The sequence below is a fragment of the Pyxicephalus adspersus genome, chromosome 3 (assembly GCF_032062135.1).
Source record: "Pyxicephalus adspersus chromosome 3, UCB_Pads_2.0, whole genome shotgun sequence".
NCBI lineage: Eukaryota > Metazoa > Chordata > Amphibia > Anura > Pyxicephalidae > Pyxicephalus > Pyxicephalus adspersus.
The window spans coordinates 60,863,021-60,885,001 of NC_092860.1; the positions used below are offsets into that span (position 1 = coordinate 60,863,021).

At 38.3% G+C, this 21,981-nt stretch overlaps 1 protein-coding gene across 1 annotated transcript in view; it reads right to left on the reverse strand.

Annotated features, from left to right (window-relative positions):
- Positions 1 to 2,059: 2,059 nt before the first annotated feature.
- The window catches only part of HSH2D (hematopoietic SH2 domain containing), a 29,773-nt gene continuing 9,851 nt past the window's right edge, over positions 2,060 to 21,981 (reverse strand). The window contains exons 2-5 of the mRNA XM_072404892.1: positions 18,487 to 18,576; positions 14,792 to 14,957; positions 7,243 to 7,527; positions 2,060 to 6,708 (exon numbers count right to left, since the gene is read on the reverse strand). Of these exons, the coding sequence (XP_072260993.1) occupies positions 6,337 to 6,708; positions 7,243 to 7,527; positions 14,792 to 14,957; positions 18,487 to 18,576 (913 nt within the window). The 3' untranslated portion in view covers positions 2,060 to 6,336. The remainder of the gene's footprint in view (positions 6,709 to 7,242; positions 7,528 to 14,791; positions 14,958 to 18,486; positions 18,577 to 21,981) is intronic.

A 21,981-nucleotide genomic window follows, 5' to 3' on the forward strand; every position in this document is an offset into this window, starting at 1 on the left:
ATACAGTCTCCCTAGTATTCTGTAGTGTGTAAAATACAATGCAAAAATATTTAATGAAAAATGGCGCAAAAAGTGCAAAATGGTCTTTTGCATTGTACAGATCACAGAAAATGAAATATGAAATCTACCTAAATGATAAATAAATACACAAAATTGGTACAATTTTTAAAATATTAAAAATTTTACCATACACTTCTGTAATAACATTGTAGCATTGAATTCAATGCTGATATGTCTAAACATTCTACTGGGCAGTGCAATAGTCCATGTTCAATATTCTTGAAAATATTACTTTTAAGACGTAACGAGGAAGCCAATAAAATATCTGTGCATTATTTGGCTTTTTGTTGAAGCCTACAATTTCCAATGTGGCCCAGTCATGAAAAAAAATAAATTATATGGGTTTTTACATTTATGAAATATAAAATAGAATTATTGTCATTTTTTGGCCATTATCAAATTTTTTTCATCAACACCGTTTTCAATTGTCAGTTTGCTTAAAAATATTGCCATCATTTAAAAGTTTCATCATTTTTGACCAATCTTTATTTAAAGTCTTTTTACATGTCACCACATTTATCATCCCTTTTCACCAATAAAAAATTTGGTCCTTTTTTTTGTCTCCTTAAAAGTGCCAGATGCTGTAGGCTACAATGGAGATTTGTGAAATTTGTTTTGAACCCCTTACACAGTTATTTTGTTCAAGTAAATGTAATTTCTTGGCACTTTAGAGGTACTACTGGTAAAAGTCTGTTCGCTGTTTATCAAAGTAGCAATGAAAAGTGGAGAGCAAATTCTGCTTTACAATTTTTTTTTTAATTAATAGACTTCTAGGAAATTGGCCTACATCAGGGTCCTTAGCCACTGAGTCGTTAACCACTAGTTGGCCCTGGATTGTGCCAAACTGAGCCACAGCCATTCTTTTCAGCCATAGTCTTGTAGTGATAGAAACGACTTGTGTCCTTACTCCTGTCATTTTGATAAGGCAATAGCCCAAGCCAACTTGCATGGTTGGTTGAACAAAATGACAGAAGAGAGGAGCTTGCTTACGTGATTGGTTAAATTAAATGGCAGGATAGAGGGAGGACACTGATCCTTCCTGTCACAGCAAAGACTGCAAAAAATGAGGGTGGACCGAGCTCCTTCTAGACCGATTTCATGCAAGAAAAGTTTCCCCTCCTTGTCCCCCAGGTCTGTGGAAAAATTCCTTACATAAAACTATGTGGTTTAAAATGTGGTGCATAAAACAAAAATTCCTAGCATAAAACTATGTGGTATAACATGTGGTGCATAAAAGGTAGAGGACTGCTGGCCTACATCACTCCTGGAGTAAAGCCGCTTATGAACAGTAGACTGTGGCCAGCTGTGACCATGCAGGAAAAACTAACCAGATCAACTAATTTTTCCCCAGCAGCGTTAGCTAGACAGCATCAACCAGGGTCTTAAAAGTATCACCAAATATCTGACCATTACCTGATCAGAATCTAAATGGCCTTATTGGACAGAAGTTCTCTAATGCCTGTAGACACATTAGGTGAGATGTTTAAAAACATGGTGCTTCCCAAGAAATGCTTAGCTAGTGTAGACATGACATTGGTATAAACAACTCTAGTATATTCAAATTTTAAGCTAAAATGTGACATTACTTACACAAGGTAATCTTTTATGGAAGCTATTTCACCAACTATCTAAGGTTGACTTTTAACCCCCCTAGCGTTCAAATTCTGTGAGTTTTTTGATGCAAAAAGTGATCCTATTTTTTTTGCATAGAAATTTTTGTTTATATTGTGGGCCTGTAATTCTTAGGATTAACTCCCGGGTATAATCTTTATATTTATTTATTATATTATAATCATAAATTATATTATAATAAATAATTATAAATCATAATTTTAAAAATAATGAAATATTGACCACAATTTTAAAAAAAAATATTTTATCAAAAAATTCTCACTGAAATTTTCCAAACAAGAATGCAATATTATTGATAAATAATAATATCAACTAAATGCAGATTTTAGAAAAAAAAATATTTACATTTTTAGTAGACATCCCGGACAGTAGAACCTGGTTTCTTTGCGTTTCTTCCTTCCTCTGTCATTGGTCTTTGAGCAGCAAACCATGCTCATCCTTCTAGGTGCTGCCTTGTTCTGGGTTGGTGGGATGTATTCAATGAAGTGACGACTGGTCAGGCGTTCTGGGTTGACAACGGTGGAAGCACAACGTCCAGGTCTATTCATAGCCACTGATGGTGTTTGGTGGTTCTTGAATATGGATTCGGAAACTTGCAAAATAAAGTCTGAATGATTCAGAGGCCTCTGACTTATTTTTCTGTACAGAATGTAGGCATTCCATAGGCACTGGTCATCTAGATGCCTGAAAATCATTTTGTAGTACTTCCTTTGCTGTTTCCTCATTGCTGGGTAGAATGTCATGGCTTGATCAGCTCTATCGATACCTCCCATGGTGTTGTTGTAGTCAATCACCACCTGTGATCACCACCTTCATCACTTCTTTCCCACGTTTTGTGTGTACCAGAACAGTGGAGGTATTATGGACGGTACTCATCAGGCACACATCTTTCTTTTCATGCCATCTCCGGGCAATCATCTTGCCTTTCTGCCAGGCAACAATTTCTCCTGTCTTCAGCTTCCCTTTTGCAAACAGTGATGGCAAGTTGCGTCGATTAGCCCCAACGGTTCTATAGGCGTCTGTTCTGTGTTGCAGAAGGAACTCATAAAGCTCAGGAGGGGTGTAGAAATTGTCAGCAATGGCTCAATGAGGGATAGCACTGGAGATGTTGCCAACCCATAATGGCTGTATCTGGGGTTGAACTATGTCCCATTTCCAGTGTACAGTACTGTATTCCAGATGTAGCCAGATGATGATTCGCACAGCATATACGTTTTCAAGCCAAACCGTGCCCTCCTTGACGCAATGTACTGCACCCAGCTGAGCCTTCACTTGTAAGCCATTAGACTTTCGTCAATGCAGACATCTCTTTCATGATGGGGGAAAAGCGGTATTCTGGCATGACTGTGCCAAAGAATAGGGTGGCAATCATTTTATTCTTGGACCAGTACAACTTCTTCACGGTTTTGCCCACAACTCCCTGCAGGATCACCAAGCCCAAAAAACAGTCAAATGTCATCCTTGGTTCACAGGTTCCCACTTTCTGCTTCTTGCAAACCTCAGGTGTGGAGCACCTTGTTGTTGTCCAGCATACCTGCATAAAACAAAATAAAAAAGGTATTTTAGGATGTTCTTTTATAGTGTGGTGAAGGTTGCAAGTAATATGTAAGCAAACACAAAGCAGCATATATGTTTGCATAAAAAAAAATTAGCAAAAAACTTCAAAAAGTTAGCAAACACAGAGCAGCATACATGTTAACATTCATTTTTAAAAAAAAAAAGTTAGCAAACACAGAGCAGCACACATGTTGGCATAAAAAAATGTAAAAAGTTAGCAAACACAGAGCAGCACACGTTTGCATAAAAAAAAAAATTAGCAAGAAATTTTAAAAAGTTAGCAAACACAAAGCATCATGTTTGCATAAAAAAAAAATTAGCAAAAAAGTTAGCAAACACAAGAGCCGCTTACCTGTTTGTCTCCGCAACAATTTTTTTGATAACTTCACTGGACAAAAACAATGTCAGGTATGCCAGGGGGCCGTCGCATTCAGCCTCAATTTTCATCCCAGGTGCGCCTGTGAATGTAAATCTTGGTGGTGCTGCCTAGTCCGCATCAAGGTCAATGGAGCACCATGTCCGCACAGCACTGACCTCAGGTTCAGAATCGTCGCTCAGTTCACTTTCGCTGTATGATGACAAATTTCCTGGTGAATCACTATCGCTCGATTCCACAAGGAACTCCAAATCACTATCGCTGCTTTCATGTTCCTCCAAAACAGCGCTTGCTCCAGCGAGATGCCTTAGGATGTCATGTGGTCTCCAGCAATCAGTCAGGAACAATTAAGGTCAAAGACAAAGTGATCAAATGACACATTTGATGATACATCAGGAAGTGATTTATAAGTCATCAAAAGGTCAGATCACGGTCAGGGCTAATAGTTGGCAAAATGTAAATCAGGGCACTGGGTAATGATGCTTGGTGCACTAAAATGTGTTTTTATACTTTTATTATGTGTTTTATGTGTATTTTACTGTAAAAAAAATTTTAGTTTACATAGTAATCTGCTTTTAAATTTCCTACCCCCAGAATCCATCAATCCTCCACAACACCCGGAAAATTTCACATCTTGCCAGGTGATGCGATGGAGATGTCCCAGCCCTGCTCACTCCCCTTGATCCACCAACGATGCTGCTCGCATCACCTGGAGGAAAAGTGGGTCACATCTTCTGGGTGATTCCACCAGCTATAGTAAATTCCAGGGGTAATGCCAGCGGGAAATGGCCACTGGCATCACCCCCAAAATTTACTATTGCAGATTGCATCACCAGTTAGATGTGATGCACCATGCAGAAATCCTGTATGGTGCATTGCATCTAACTGATATTAGGCGCAGCGATGTAGCCGGGACCCGGGCGGCATTTAAAAGTAGATAACTCAGTAATCTGCTTTTAAATTTACCGCCCAGCCACGCCCTGGCATCACAGCGGGATCGTCCAATCTCCGCTGGAGCACAGGGCCCAGGTAAGGGGGGATTCTAAAGTTACTCCGAGTGTGACTCGGGGTTACCGCTTTTTGCAAGTATTTCCACCCCGAGTAACACTCGGGATCACCGCTAGGGGGGTTTAACTGCAGAAAGTCTATAAATATTTAAATATTTTCTTTTTCTCAACAAGCTGTTAAACTTTTTTAGAATGATCCCTCACTGATCTCTATAGTTGCAAGTACTAAGGAGTAAATCTTTCTTAAACTGTACAGCAAAAGCAATATAATACATTAAGCAGCATCATTCCACCCTTTCCCCTTCCAAAAATGACCTAGCAACCTTCGAACCTTCTACTATCAAATGTAAACATCTGAAAGAAAAAGCAGGGTGAACTGAGCTGCTTTGAAAATAGTGACATGACTTATACTGCTTCTGCTGTGAACTAATCTACATACGTATACATATATAACCAGCAATTGCAGCATAAAAATCCAGCTTTAATTAAAAAAAAATCTTATATTGCAACTTGGTCCTTCCCACTGTCTGCTTGTGGAAGTGAGAAAAAATCTGAGGCAGTGAATGGAACCAAGAGAATTCCTGGAGCAGCTAAGTTGGCACAATGTCATCCTGAAATACTGTAACATTCTGTAGTGCATAAGGAAGTTTTCTTTGTGGAGGTCACTTTACTGCTAATGGACCAAAAGATAAATATTGGGGGAAGAATTCATAAATGTGTACTTGCACTGGATTTCTGGCAGGGTAAGTGTGGAAGTACAAACCCTCTTTCTTAACTAGTATTCCATGACAGGTAGTAGAGGCCTTCAAAGAATAGAGAAAAATAAGTAACTACAGGAAAGTGAGCATTATTCATAGTACCATAATGCTATTTGGTATATTTAAAGTTGAACAAAGGCAGGCTTAGTTCTTTTAGGAACTTGTAAATAGTTGAATCTCATCTTCTGGGTAAAGTTAAACTTTAAAGTTTAGGTCCATGCTGCTGTAGAGGAGGGAATAGTTGAAGTATCACATATACAGGTTGACAATCGAAAATCCAGCCATCGATAATCCGGATCCTTCAGTTTCCTGACATGACTTTCTTATTGCATTTACAATACAGGGACTGCAGTACACTGTTTGGCCACTAATGTTTTCATGGTGCTGTTCTGTCGAAACAGCTGTTAGGTCTTGCTTGCTACGCTAAATACACAGTGAGACGTCCCTGCTGCCTGCTCCCTGGAACTGTGCCAGATGTCCACGGTGCTGCGAGGGGAAGACTGGCCTGTGTGTGGAGCTATGTATATAAAAAAAAAATCCGGAATTTTTAAAAAATCCGATACTCCTCAGGTCCAGAGGTTGCTATGTATATAAAAAAAAATCCGGAATTTTTTAAAAATCTGATACTCCTCAGGTCCAGAGGTTGACAGATTTTTGAATGTCAGCCTGTACTTAAAAGTTTGTAAAAACTGTCTTTTGTCTGTAAATGATAAAGTACAACAGTAGTTTGCAGAACTTAGTGTGATTCTTGTCCTAAAAAAATATTTTAATAAGGGTTCACCTTTTTATTTTCTACAAAGCCTGTAAATATGACTTATGTTTGGGTTTTAAGCTTCACTGATCTTCATCTTATACTGCAAAAAGCAATCACAGTTTTTATCCTTGATTTATGATTCCTATGAATCAATGATTCCTTCTAGGTTTTTCAATATTTATTAGGTATTTTTTAACAAAACCCAGGTGCAAATGGAGGTGGTGACTTGTATTCTTCAGGCCTAGTTGGATGATTATTAATTTGTTGCATTGTTGGGTTTTCATTCCTCTGCCCCGTTTGTCCAAAGCATTCCTTCACACTTCTCAAGTGCATTGCCATAGCATTTTCCATTTTTTTCAAATCATTAGCTATTTCCCCTTCTGATACTAAAGATACAGCTTTGGTCACTGCCTTTCGACAAGCTTTCAATGGTTTTACTCTTGCATGGCCAGGCTTCTCTTTTTTTTTAAATTGGCAATTTGTGGTAAGAGGTGCAGTAGGAATTGTGGAATCCAAACTGCATGACTTTGTAATAGCTGGATGTGTATTTGGTAACACAAAATCCTGAAAAAGAGAATTTATGGAGTGCTGGTAAATTATGTGTTGTATAGTTTTGCAATATTTTTTTATGTATGCCAATTATTTGTATGTTTACCAAAACAGACAAATTATTTGTACAATCCTTACACAATTTACACTGGGTTTACTAAAAAGTATGACTATGTAGAACAACTCTCCCAAAAATTCTCTTTGTTTTTCTTGCATTCCAGTTTGCTGCTCGAACTACCTAAATGTCTGTAAATCTGAAACAACAACTGCACAATCAGATAGTAATGTGTGTGGGCAACTTGAATAATGCCACCTGTATACTTGTTATACCTTTATCTAATTTATTTTTTTCTTAAAAGAAATTTATTTTTTCTAAAGACATTTCTAGATTTTCAAAAAAAAATACAATATACATACATATATATATATGTATATATACATATTAGTATTTTGTAGCAATGTTAAGCCAAGCAAGTAACACAACAGCCTTCCTATACTTGACATGAGAAAAACCACATGCATGAAACATATGCAGTATCCTATACTTACAGTTATGTTTGATATCTGGAGTTCTGTCGGCAGTGTGGGGTAAAGTCTGTTTCCTGGCTGATGTGGAGGTAGCTGATGTGGTGGCAGGTGACATGGATTAGTCATGCTTTCAGAATTAGTTTTGGGAGTCTGACGTCTGGGTGGTACAGGGGGACAGGCTGGCTGCAATGTTAAATTGGAAGCTGCCAAATCAACCATGGGAGCCATTGAAGGCACTGAAAATGGTGTTGCAAATGTTTTTCTGTTTTCAAATAATTCTTCATAGTCTGCAGTTGCACTTGTTTTCTATAATAGAAATAAATAATAGATAGAAGAAAATTGGGGTCGGCAGACCTTCACACTAAAAACAAGATATTGCATTAAAATTACAATTAAGTCAGGTTTTCTTACATATAAAGTTCACAAGATCTTATGAAGATATGGCTAATTTGCTGAAATGTTCATGGTCTGTTTAGACCTTGATAAAAGTGCTCAAGTAATCAGCAGCACTGTTCTCAAACATTTTGTGCCTTTTACTATTGGCTCTAGTTATAAAACAGGAAATCAGATATTCCCTTAAACATCCCCTTATGGAAATGTTCCAGGTCCACATGTTTCAATGGCAGTAATGGATTCCCACCAGAGAATGTTAGAGGGAATGTTAGATTCACTGTTTTATAAATAGAGTCCGTATACCAATAATGCATACATTTTTTTGTACTTTATTTTTATTCAGTAATCAGTCAAGCATGTACAGTCACAATATAAAAACCTAAAACAACAATGTAATAAAAACATAATATCAATTAATGCACAACTTTCATAATACAGCATAAATTCATACATGTGATGACCAATTACTGGTGAAATTTTTCATACAACATAAAAGAAAAACCAAAATAGGAAAAAACACAACAAAAAAGGTAAGGCATTACATATACCCAACTAAAATGAGAGGCCTGCATGCGTAAATATCAAGTAAATTAAATGTAACATGAGACTATAAAATCAGTCATCATTTCTGTCTACCTGTGAGCACATATAAATAAGTAGAGGCATAAGTGTACTGGATCCAATAAAACCATGTTTTATTAAAGTTATCAGACCATCTATCTCTTGATAGAATGAAATCTTCCATAGACATGATTTAATTCACCCGACGTTACCAGTGACTTAATGGGACTGATTAATCAAGCGAGCTCAGGTAAGCGGTAACCCCGAGTCACTATCGGGGTAACTTTAGGGGTCCCCCTTACCTCAGCCCCTCGCTCCAGTGGCGATCAGACAATCCCGCTGTGACGCCGGGGCGCCTCTCCGTCAGGAGGCTTGGCTGGGCGGAAAATTTAAAAGCAGATTACTTGGTAATCTGCTTTTAAATACCGGCCGGGTCCCCGCCACCCCGCTGCACGCATCTGCAGTTAGATGCGATGCACCATGCAGGATTTCTGCATGGTGCATCGCATCTAACTGCAGATGCGATCACCAATAGTAATGTCCGGGGTTGATACCAGCGGCGATTTTTCGCTGGCATCACCCCCGAAATCTACTGAGATCAGCCTCTGGGTGATGCGAGCAGCTTCAGGGGAGTAAGCGGGGCGGGACATCCCCACCGCATCACCCGGCAAAATGTGTGACATGTTCCGGGTGATGGGATGGATTCTAGGGTCAGGAAATTTAAAAGCAAATTACTATGTAATCTGCTTTTAATTTTTCTTTTAAAGTAAAATACACAGAAAAACACAAAATAAAAGTATAAAGATAAATTTTAGTGTACCAAGCATCATTGCCCAGTGCCCTGATTTACATTTTGCCCACTATTAGCCCTGATCTTGATCTGACCTTTTGATGGCTTATAAATCACTTCCTGAATGTATCATTTCATCACTTTGTCTTTGACCTTGATTGTTCCTGACTGTTTGCTGGAGAGTGCATGGCATCCAAAAGGCATCTCGCCGGTGGAAACGCTGTTTTGGAGGAATTTGAATGCAGCGATAGCGATTTGGAGTCCCTTGTGGAATAGAGCGATAGTGATTCACCAGGAAATTTGTCAGCAAACAGCGAAAGTGAACTCAGCGACGATTCTGAACCTGAGGTCAGTGCTGTGCGCACATGGTGTCCTATTGACCTTGATGCGGACCAGGCAGCACTGCCAAGATTTCCATCTGAAGTTTTTGAAAAAATTGTTGCGGAGACAAACAGGTAAGCGGCTCTTGTGTTTGCTAACCTTTTGAAATTTTTTGCAAATTTTTTTTGCCAATGTGTGCTGCTCTGTGCTAACATTTTAATTTTTTTTTTTTATGCCAACATGTATGCTGCTCTGTGTTTGCTAACTTTTTGACATTTTTTGTTATTTTTTTTTTTTTTTTTTTAATGCAAACATATATGCTGCTCTGTGTTTGCTAACATAATACTTGCAATCTTCACACTATAAAAGAACATCCTAAAATACATTTTTTTATTTTGTTTTATGCAGGTACGCTGGAAAACAACAAGGTGCTCCACATCTGAGGTTTGCAAGAAGCAGAAAGTGGGAACCTGTGACCAAGTATGACATTTAGCTGTTTTTGGGCTTGGTGATCCTGCAGGGAGTTGTGGGCAAACCCGTGCAGAAGTGGTACTGGTCCAAGAACAAAATGATTGCCACTCCATTCTTTGGCACAGTCATGCCAGAATACCGCTTTTCCCTCATCATGAAGTACCTGCACTTCGCAAACAATGAAGAATTTGATGAGACTACCCATCCTGCACCAAAACTGAAGAAAATTTGGGAAGTGTCTCAGATGATTCTACAAAATTTCCAGCAAACCTATGTGCCAGAAAGAGATGTCAGCATTGACGAAAGTCTAATGGCTTACATAGGGAGGCTCAGCTGGGTGCAGTACATTGCGTCAAAGAGGGCCCGATTTGGCGTGAGGACCTATATGCTGTACGAATCCTCATCTGGCTACATATGGAATACATTACTGTACACTGGAAAAGGGACACAGTTCAACCCCAGATACAGCCATTATGGATTGGCAACATCTTCAGTGCTATCCCTCATTGAGCCATTGCTAGATCAGGGCTATTGTGTCATAACTGACAATTTCTACACATCTCCTGAACTTTATGAGTTCCTTCTGCAACACAGGACAGATGCAAATGGAACCGTTAGGGCTAACCGGCGCAACCTGCCATCATTGTTTGCAAAAGGGAAGCTGAAGACATGAGAAATTGTTGCCTGGCAGAAAGGAAAGATGATGGCCCTGAGATGGCGTGACAAGAAAGATGTGTGCCTGATGAGTACTGTCCATGATGCATCCACCATTCTTGTACACACAAAACGTGGGAAAGAAGTGATGAAGCCACAGGTGGTGATTGACTACAACAACACCATGGGGGGTGTCGACAGAGCTGACCAAGCCATGAAATTCTACCCAGCGATGAGGAAACAGCAAAAGAAGCACTACAAGAAGATTTTCAAGCATCTAGTTGAGCAGTGCTTATGGAATGCCTACGTTCTGTACAAAAAAAATAGTCAGAGGCCTGTGAATCATTTAGACTTCATTTTGCAAGTTTCCGAATCCATAGTCAAGAACCACCAAACATCATCAGTGGCTATGAATAGACCTGGATGTTGTGCTTTCACCGTTCTCAACCCAGAACAGCTGACCGGTCGTCACTTCGTTAAATACATCCCACCAACCCAGTAGAAGGTGGCACCTACAAGGACGTGCGTGGTTTGCTGCTCAAAGACCAATGACAGAGGAAGGAAGAAACGCAAGAAAACCAGGTTCTACTGTCTTGATTGTGATTTGGACTTTGTGCAGCACCCTGCTTCAAAATCTACCACACCCGGGGTGTCTACTAAAAATGTAAATATTTTTTTTTCTAAAATCTGCATTTAATTTATATTATTATTTATCAATAATATTGCACCCTTGTTTGGAAAATTTCAGTTGGTGAGAGATCTGATGGGATCTGAGTCCCCAAATAGGATTTGGGAGTTTTAGCCCATTTAAAAGAAAAATGGGGGGATAGGGCTCTAATTAACTCCTGTGATAAGGAAGGAGACAACGCCTCTGATTTTTGGAGACTGATTTTATAATTGGAAAGGGCAGAGTATTCGCTGAATTCTGCTAGCTAATTGGGCAGAGAGGTCCTGGGTGAAGTGATATAAAAAAGCAGATCGTCGGCATAAGCCCCCACCTTATGTTCCTGCTTCTCTGCCCCCATACCCAGGACATTCAGGTTCTGTCTAACATGATGGATAAACAGTTCCAGTATCAATATATACAGTATCTATAACAGAAGGGGCCATTACTGATTGAGAAGGAGCGAGACAGTGTACCATTGACTTTAATTTTGGCAGTGGGGGTGGAGTACAAAGATATCCACTTAATAGTAGAGGGAGGAAGCCCTATCTGGACCAGGGTAAATTCCAGAAAATCCCAATCTATCCTGTTGAATGCCTTTTCGGCATCCGTTGACAACAGCATTGCAGGAATTCGTCTTTGGACGGGAAAAGTCAATTTAATTCAGCGTCCTGATAGTGTTGTCCCAGGCCTTGCAACCCAGTAGGAACCCCCTTTGATCAGAGTGGATAATGGATTGTAAAAAAGGGGTGAGTCGCTTCACAATTGAGAAGGAATATCATCCTATAACTAGAGCAAGAATTAACTTTACCCTGTTTGAGTAGTATAGAAACATGAGCAGTGAGGGGGGCCCGGGGTAGAGTATCTCCCTGTGCTATGGCATTGAACATGTCTAAAAATTGATTTTTTGAGACAGTATGGAAAGAAAAGTCTTATAATACTTAAGCGTCAGGCCATCCGGTAATTGGAGTACCAAGGGATTCTACCAACTCCTCCAGGAAAACAGGTAGACCTGATGAGCATAAGTAAGCGTGAATCAAATATTTTTTAACATAATTAGATCCTGAGGTACCACTTTTGCCCAAATTGTACAGGTTCTCATAGTGTAACGATCAGGAGTCAGGCTCGGAGTCCAGTGGCTGAAACAGCAAGCAGACACTGGCGGAAGCAGTCCAGGATCTATGCACAAGCAGAGGTAGCAGATAATGAGCAAACACAAACGTAGTCAAAGCACAAGCCGAGGTCAGTAGCCAATGGTGTAAGTTGGAGACGGAGTGCGAGGAAGAGTAGTTGTTTAAACAGCAGCCAAGGGTCGGTACACAGGTAGCAGTTTGGAGAGCGCAATGTAACAGTGCAAAAGGCAAACCCTCAAGTGGCACAGTAGACAGAGCTGCAGCCAGACATCGAAGCATCCCTGGGTTCGCATACTGATACATAGTGATCTTATAAGGTCTCCGCAATATCTGGAGTGGAGTTTATTAACCTGCCGGATGTAGAAGTAATGCTAGGGATATATGCCCGAGCTCTTTTTTCTCATATTGCCCGTGCCAATGCCTTGGCACATTTGTTAGAGTGCTCGTAATAGAACCCCTTACATTTAGTAAGTAAAAATTTAGTTCTAAAACTGTGCAATTCTTTTATACGCTCACTAAGCAATGTGATTTGTTGCTCTAAGTCAGGTGTATGTTGTCTTTTATGGGAAATCTCTAGAGCATGTAAGTCCGAGAGCAATTGGTTTAACCTTGCTTCCCTTTCCTTCCTGCCCCTGTGCCCTTGTTGGATATACAACTCTCTAATATAGCACTTGTGCGCCTCCCAAAGGGATGCAGGACTGTCCACCGATAGGCTATTAGGATCAAAGAAGAGTTCATGCTCAATTTTACTACGTACCTCTGGTGATTCCAGCAGGGAAACGTTTAGTTGCCAACAACAAGATCTAGGCATATCATGCCCCACTTGAACCATGACGGACAGAGGTGCATGATCAGAAATAGAAATTACATCAATAGCAGACGAAATGACCATGGGAATAGAATGGTGCTTGTTTAGGAAGAAGTCAATGCGGGAATTTGTTTTATGCATTGCGGAATAGCACGTGTAATCTTTCTCCATTGGGTGGAGAATCCACCAGATCTCAACCAGTTGGTGCGAGTGTAAAAGTTGCCTAATTTTGCGCATGGCCATAAGGGTCAATGCGGAAGAGCCTTTAGACACATCCAGTACCACATTGAGGGCAAGATTAAAGTCACCCCCATAATCAGCGTTCCCTCACTGATTTCAGCTCAAGCACCTCTTCCAAAAAAGTTTGATTGGTGTTTGGGAAATACATATTTACAAAAGTAAATTTTGGCGTACCAGTGGTACCCCTCACCAACAGATATCTACCCTCGGGGTCTGATTGATATGAAATAACAGACCAAAGTAGTGACTTATGTAGGAGAACACTTACTCCCTTGAAATTAGAGTCCACTGAACTACTGTGATATACCGTCTGAAAATGATGATGCATTAACCTCTGGATCTGGTCATACAGAGAGCAAAACCCCCCTGAAAATGCATACATTTTTATATTCTGCTCATTGTGCTGTGGCACTGCCTTTAGATGAATCTGTGTTTCCTCATGTTCATTATACTATAAATAAATATCCAGAATCTGTGTTTCCCCAATAATGTTCATTCTACTATAAATAAATATCTAGAAGCTGGTAAGATGTCAGCCATATGCTGACAAAATATATTTATGTGGTTTTGTCTATAGGTATTGACAAAACCACAACGTTGGACATTGTTTTAAAATTTACCACACTAGGGAGGCGTTTTAGAAAAAAATAGTACTATACAGTATACAGAATTATTGCATTTTCAGTATTTTTTATTTATTGATGCATTCTTGTTTAAGCTGATTTTTGTGTTTTTTATTTAACTTTATTATTAAAGATTAATTTTTTTACATGATTGTGTGTTTCAAACTTCATTATATTCAGAATATCTACTAGACCCTTGTTTGGACATATTTCTGTAAGTTACAGGTCCACAATTTAAAAAAAAAAAAAATTCATGAAAAACAGTGTACCGCTTTTGGTACAGAAATCCAAACATCAGTGATGTTTCACATCGCCCAGGAGGTTAATAATCATCATAATAATAATAATATTAATAAAGGAAGTGATAACTGCAATGCAACCTCATTGCCAGTCTGAACAGACCCTAGGAATGATCTGTCTGGTGCAGTTTTCATATAGCAGTACAGGTGAGATACCATGGTGAAATAGGGCAGAGGAAGAAACTGCAGAAGGTATATATTGCCTCTGTAGGCCTCTTGAAGTTTTGGAAGCCAATGAGTATTTCAAACTGGCAGCATCTACTTTAACCGTTCATATACAGCACTTTTCTGATGTGTTTAATGCTTGGTCTTACACTGTCAGAAGCATCCATTAGCCCCTACAATATTATTGTGTCCTCTAGTTACTTTGACACTGTCAGATGGAACTACTGTGGATGAGAAGGGACACATGTATCAAGGAAGTGTTCCGAAAACGGGCAGCAGTAAAGTTACATATAATGTCTTCTTTTGCAATATGTTTCTTTTTCATGTTTTTTGGACTTAAAGGGTCATGTGTATGTGTTAATGTATATGCCAGCAACTTAAAATCTTTTTTCTTTCCACTTTTGAAATTATAAGCGAACATTATGGGTAAGGTAACTTTGAAACATACCTGGCCACATGGAAGAGTTAAAATTTCATTATATGGACGCATAGGAAATCGTTGATAAAATGTTACTAGGTCATTCAATGTCATGTGCACTGTTGTATCACCTTTAATGATACACTGCTGATCCTTGAAGACATCAATCATAAAATGTCTGTAGTGATCCTGTGTCCTGCAAGAATAAAGAAAGAAATAGCTATATAAGGATTAGAAAAAAAAATAAAAAAAGATATTTTTTATGTTAAGGAAACATCCAACCTGTTCAGCTGCATCCCTATTATACATAGAAAAAAGCATTCAGTGAAGGACACCAATTTTTATGGGACTTTAAGGGCCAACAACAAAACATATATATATATAAAATTACTTTAATAAAAATTATTGAAATTTTACAAAAATAAAAAAACATAATAAAACCATAGGTTACACACTAGACTCTAGTTGGGGTATCCTATTGGGATATCCCTTGCGGGTGATACAACCAAATTACTTTCTCAAGTTACAAATATTTTCTCTAAGTTACAAATATTCACTCAATATTACAAAATTAACATATAAAAAAACAATTACTATACACGTTTCGTGGAAATTTCCGCTTCATCAGGGGAAAGGAGATCTAGTGTTCACATGTATATGGCACCCTTCTCTCATAGAATGGTGTAAGTTGGAAAAGATGGCGGTAAAAACGTATCTTTCAATAAGCCCAATCACTTTAGTTTATTGGCTTCACAGTTGCCCCATGACCAAGACTTTGGGACTTAATTTAGTTTTAGATTAGTCTCATGATGTGCGATCTCAATCTGGCCAACATCTCAGGAGCAGGTAAGACAGGCGGCACTATCCCAGATTGAGACTGCACATCATGAGATCAATCTAAAACTGAAAAATTTTAAACACTTCTTAACAGATTAATTGGGCTCATTGATTGATACGTGATTGGGCTCATTGAAAGATACGTTTTACCCACCACCTTTTCCAACTTATACCATTCTATGAGAGAAGGGTGCCATATACATCAGATCCCCTTTCTCCTGATGAAGCGGAAATTTCTGCGAAACGCGTATAGTAATTATTTTTTATATATATAATGTTAATTTTGTAATAATGAGTGAATATTGTATTGGGAATCTCTATTAAAAAGTTGCATACATGAAAACAATAATAAAAGCTCTTTCTCCTAATAAACTTTAATTTATGATAACATTTATTTTTTTCCTACGGGTAAATTAGATACATTTTAAAATAATGAATTGATTGTAATCTTACTATGGCATTTTAGTAGTTTAGTGAGTTGAAAACCAGGCTTATTCATTTTTGAGGAGATCACATGCTTTCTGTATGACTTAGGGCAGTGTTTCTCAACCTTTTTAACATAACCCCTAAAATAACTTTCAGGTCTACAGGAAACCCATGCTATCATTTCTATATGCACAGCTACATTAGTGTGGCGGTCATTAGGAAGAATGCCTCCCACATTCCTGACCAGAGGGAAGAATGTCACCTTTACAGATAGAAAGTAATCATTGGTGTCTTTTAAACTGACCTGAGAGTCACAAATTGCTCATTGTTAGTGTTGGTCGATTATCTCACTATTTGATTCGACAGCTTTTCGATCGAATAGGGGGATATTGTTCGGGTGATCGAACATTGAAGTCAATAGGGGGAAAATTTGGGTTATTTTTTGGGACTGTGTAGAACTGCAAGAGAAATCATGGAAGCAGAGCTGACAGCTCTGCTCCTGATTGTTTTTGCAGCCCTTTACTAGTTGTATGTGTTCTTGGATAGGAAAGCCTGGAGCATACGAGTGAAAGGAGTATAGGGAAAGGCTGGCATGACAGTGCAGACAGGCAGGAAGACTGCAAGGGGTTAATGATTAGGTAATGGTATGTGCAGCGCGTGCAGCACGAGGACAGGGGAAGGAAGGAGGGGGTGGGAGAGAGAGGTGCAGGGAAGGGATGAAAAGAGGGGTCAACTGGTAATAAAAAGGTCAGGAATGAGACAATAGGGGCTTTTTACCAGGAATCAGCTAGAAAGAAAGTTTTCCCGCCCTCCCTCCCTAATTTTATTGTGTTTCAGGGTTTGGCGGTTGAGGTCCTCGGGGGAGTGTTTGTTTTGGTGACATTTATGTTGGGGACCCATCTAAGGTATGGAGTTCCGGCGTGGTAAATTGTTGGTGGGGGTCTGCACTAGGAGGGGTATGACGTTCCTGAGCTGGATTGATGGGTGGCTGGAACAATTTCAGGGATACGGTGCAGAGCCCAAGGTTTAGAAGTGGTGGACCTTCAGAGGACCTGCAACTTAATTGTTTCGGAGTTCTACTAAAATATGGTTGTTGTTTATATTGGTTATATTTTGTTTATTATTATATTTGTTCAGTTAAAATAATTTTCGTTTGATTGTATGGTTATGTACAGATATATATTTATATAGTTCTAAAATAATATTTATATTTATATATTTATTATTTATTTGTTAATATGTTATTTTATGTTATGGTATAATTTGTTTAATAAAAGGCCTACGGGCCATTTAAGCAACAGTTTTTGTGTTTATTGTGTGTGGGTAGTGGAGTTAAGGTTGGATGGGGGTGGGGGTAATTAAAGATTGAAGGGGTGAAATTTGGGGGCAGGTTGACTAAGCTATGTCTTGCCACAGTCAAGAGTTTCTCTACCCAAGAACACAGAAGTCCTGTGTTCCTGGACAGAGAAACTCTATCCAGGAATAGGGATGAGTAAGAATGCCTCTGGCATTCTCACAAAACTTTCCTCGAACTTCCGATGGTTCAGCGAAATTTCGGCAAACTGATTTCGCGGATTCATTGGAAGATCGAGGAAATTATATACTTCAATACAGATATAAAATTTGTTGTTTAAAATGTAAATTGTTGCCAAGACAGGGATGTCAAAATGGCATTATTGGTGAAAGACAGACTGAGTCTGATTTATTTGGGCTGTCTAAGACTGGAGAAGATAGACTATCATGGGTGATGCAACAAACCCGTGTTTTCAAATGTTTTCAACTTTCAACCATATCCAGGTTCATCCATATTAGTTTATCTTTTCCAGTCTTGGGGAGCTTTAATAAATAGGGACCACTGTATTGAAGGGTCTCCTCCCTATGCAGAGGTGGGTTGTTCTGATTTGATTTAGATGGCTTTTTTAATATCTCTTGCAAAGCAGTTGTCCTCATCCATCTGTCTTCCACCTTTAATACAATGTTTACATCTCTACCCTGGCAGTTTGAAAACAATTCACACATTCTTGTAACACAAAGGTTTAAAACCCATGCAGACTTCCTGACATCAAGGATGGGATTATGTTAATAGAACTAATAGAGTGATGCAACAAATCTTAGTCTTGCACAATCAACATCTGCAATGTAACATTTCATGGTGAATGTATTAGGGTGATTGAGGATAATAATGCAGTGATATAGTCCTACACTGGTAGAACAGAAAGCTTGGAAACATCTTCAACATTACAGGAATAAGTTACAATTGAATGAGAACCCTCATAGCCAATGTTTAAGGTGCAACTCACAATGAATGTTACTGCAACAAACCTCTGATCCACTGAAACAACCCAAAGCTCCCATGGAATTCTTGCCTATTTTAGGAATTTTATGCTACTTTCGGGTTGTTTTAGTAAATTAATTAAAATATGCATTAGTTTTTGTGATTTCACATAAAAATATCATATTACCTGTAGGACAGGCTATATCCAATCCGGCTTTCGCTAACTCTGATAAGAAAACATCCTAGTGCTTTATCTTTTAGCAAATTCTCAGCATCCCTATAATTAAAACACAATTTTATTTTGTGAACATTTCACACAGGAGAATAACTGTGATTGCTTGATTTTCATATAAAGGTATTTTTTAAGGTAGGGCCTCGGTCTATCTTGCATAGCTTCAAGGTAACATGTAATTATATTTGCATTGTTGCTTGTGTTAGTGTACAGCCCTAAAGTCGGTCACAATTTGATAGATGTTGCATTTTATTTGTCTTTACCTATTCAGAGTATGACAGTTTCCAAGTTCAGTGGAGTTCATAACGAATACCCGAAGCCTTGGAGGAGAGGAGTACAAACTAGTATGCAAAACAGTACAGGGTGTTGTAATCTTGTAGTTAGAAGACAGTAAGGTTAATTTAATAAAAGTATACTGCATGTTATTTTGTAAAGTAACAGCTCGCTTAAAAAGATTTTTATCAACTGCAACAAAAAATCTATTTTTTTCTTGATTTACTAAGCTAATTAAACATTTACTTTGATAAGTAAACAGTCTGTACTTTAGATTAAGCAAGAATGGGTTTCTTTAGGCAGAACATGTGTTGGTTTTTTCAATACTTCAGAATCTGGCTGTATGGAAACTACTACTACAACTATAAAGCGGTCCTTGGAATCAAGGAGCGATCCTTTCCCAAACTGAAATAGATTATGCTTGTCTTATGTTCAATGGGTGGGGTGGTGACGGGTGTAGAACTGACAAGTGCCGTTGACCATCCCTAGGGTTGCTATATTTGTTATTAGTGTTGGTGTTGTCCTTATATTCGACCCGAATATGGCTGTTTGAATTCCAATAGACCCGACCCGAAAAACACAGGATTCGACTGCAAAAATTCATTAAAAAAAAATTTAATTTAACTATAAATGAATTTAATTATTGTGTGTTTTTATTTTAACTATTTTTTTTTATTTTTTACAGGTCATCTGACAATAAAATTTTTAATCATAATGTCATTGTGGGATCCCCAGGCAGTGGGAACTTTGGGGTTACAGCTATATGGAAGCACGTTCAATTAGCTGTAACCTGAGGCGATACCAGGGCAATAGAAGTTCAATGGGGAAATGTATCTCCAATCATCACCTCTACTACTCTGTGATTGGCTGGGGAGAGGAAAATATATATACACATATATACACTACTAAAGAGCACCTGTCACATGAATATTAAAGAGGACCAGTCACATGTATAATAAAGGGGACCTGTCACATGAATATTAAAGGGGACCTGTCACATGAATATTAAAGGTAACCTGTCACATGAATATTAAAGGTAACCTGTCACATGAATATTAAAGAGTACCTGTCACGTGAATAATAGGGAGGACCTGTCACATGAATATTAAAGGAAACCTGTCACATGAATAATAAAGGGGACTTGTCACATAAATAATAAAGGGGAACTGTCATATGAAAATTAAAGAGCACCTGTCACATGAATATTAAAGAGTACCTGTCACATAAATATTAAAGGGGACATGTCACATGAATATTAAAGGGGACCTGTCACATGAATAATAAAAAAGTACTTGTCACATGAACATAAAAGGGGACCTGTCACATGAATAATAAAGGGGACGTGTCACATGAATAATAAAGAGTACCTGTCACATGAATATTAGAGAGGACATGTCACATGAATAATAAAGGGGACCTGTCACATGAATAATAAAGTGGACCTGTTACATGAATATTAAAGGGAACCTGTCACATGAATAGTAAAGGAGACCTGTCACATGAATATTAAAGGATACCTCTCACATGAATAATAAAGGGGATCTGTCACATGAATAATAAAGGGGCCTGTCAAATGAGTATTAAAGGGGACCTGTCACATGAATAATGAAGGGGACCTGTCACATGAATATCAAAGGGGACCTGTGACACGAAAATTAAAGAATACCTGTCACATGAATATTAAAGGGGATCCGTCACATGAACAATAAAAAGGATCTGTCATATGAATATTAAAGGGGAACTGTCACATGAATAATAAAGGGGACCAGTCAAATGAAAATTAAAGAGCACCTGTCACATGAATAATAAAGAGGACCAGTCACATGTATAATAAAGGGGACCTGTCACATGAATATTAAAGGTAACCTGTCACATTAATATTAAAGAGTACCTGTCATGTGAATAATAAGGAGGACCTGTCACATGAATATTAAAGGAAACCTGTCACATGAATAATAAAGGGGACCTGTCACATAAATAATAAAGGGGAACTGTCATATGAATAATAAAGACTACCTGTTACATGAATATAAAGGGGACCTGTCACGTGAATATTAAAGAATACATGTCACATGAATATTAAAGAGTACCTGTCACATGAATATTAAAGAGAACCTGTAAAATGAAAATTGAAGAGTACCTGTAACATGAATATTAAAGGGGACCTGTCACATAAATAATAAAGAGTACCTGTCACATGAATATTAAAGGGGACCTGTCACATGAATATTAAAGGGGACCTGTCACATAAGTTTTAAAGGGGACCTTTCACATGAATAATAAAGAGTACCTGTCACATGAGAATTAAAGAGTACCTGTCACATGAAAATAAAGTGGACCTGTCACATGAAAATTAAGGAGTACCTGTCACATGAATATTAAAGGGGACCTGTCACATGAATGATAAAGGGACCTGTCACATGAATATTAAAGGGGACCTGTCACATGAATAATAAAGGGGACCTGTCACATGAATAATAAAGAGGACCTGTCACATGCATTTCAAAGGGAACCTAACACATGAATAATAAAGAATACCTAACACATGAAAATTAAAGAGGATCCACCACACGAATAATAAAGGGGACCTGTCACATGAATATTAAAGGGGACCTGTCACATGAAAATTAAAGAGCACCTTTCACATGAATATTAAAGGGGACCTGTCACATGAAAATTAAAGAGCACCTTTCACATGAATATTAAAGAATACCAGTCACATGAATATTAAAGGGGATCTGTCACATGAATATTAAAGAGTACCTGTCACATGAATAATAAAGAGGACCTGTCACATGGATAATAAAGAGGACCTGTTACATGGATAATAAAGGGGACCTGTCACATGAATAATAAAGGGGGCCTGTCACATGAATATTAAAGGGGACCTGTCAAATGAATATAATAGTGGACCTGTCACATGAATAATAAAGGGGACCTGTCACATGAGAATTATAGAGTACCTATCACATGAACATTAAAGAGGACCTGTCACATGAATAATAAGGGGGACCTGTCACATGACTATTAAAGAGTACCTGTCACATGAATAATAAAGGGAACCTGTCATATAAATATTAAAGGGGACCTGTCACATGAATAATGAATGGGACCTGTCACATGAATAATAAACAGTACCTGTCACATGAATTTTATAGGGGACCTGTCACATGAATA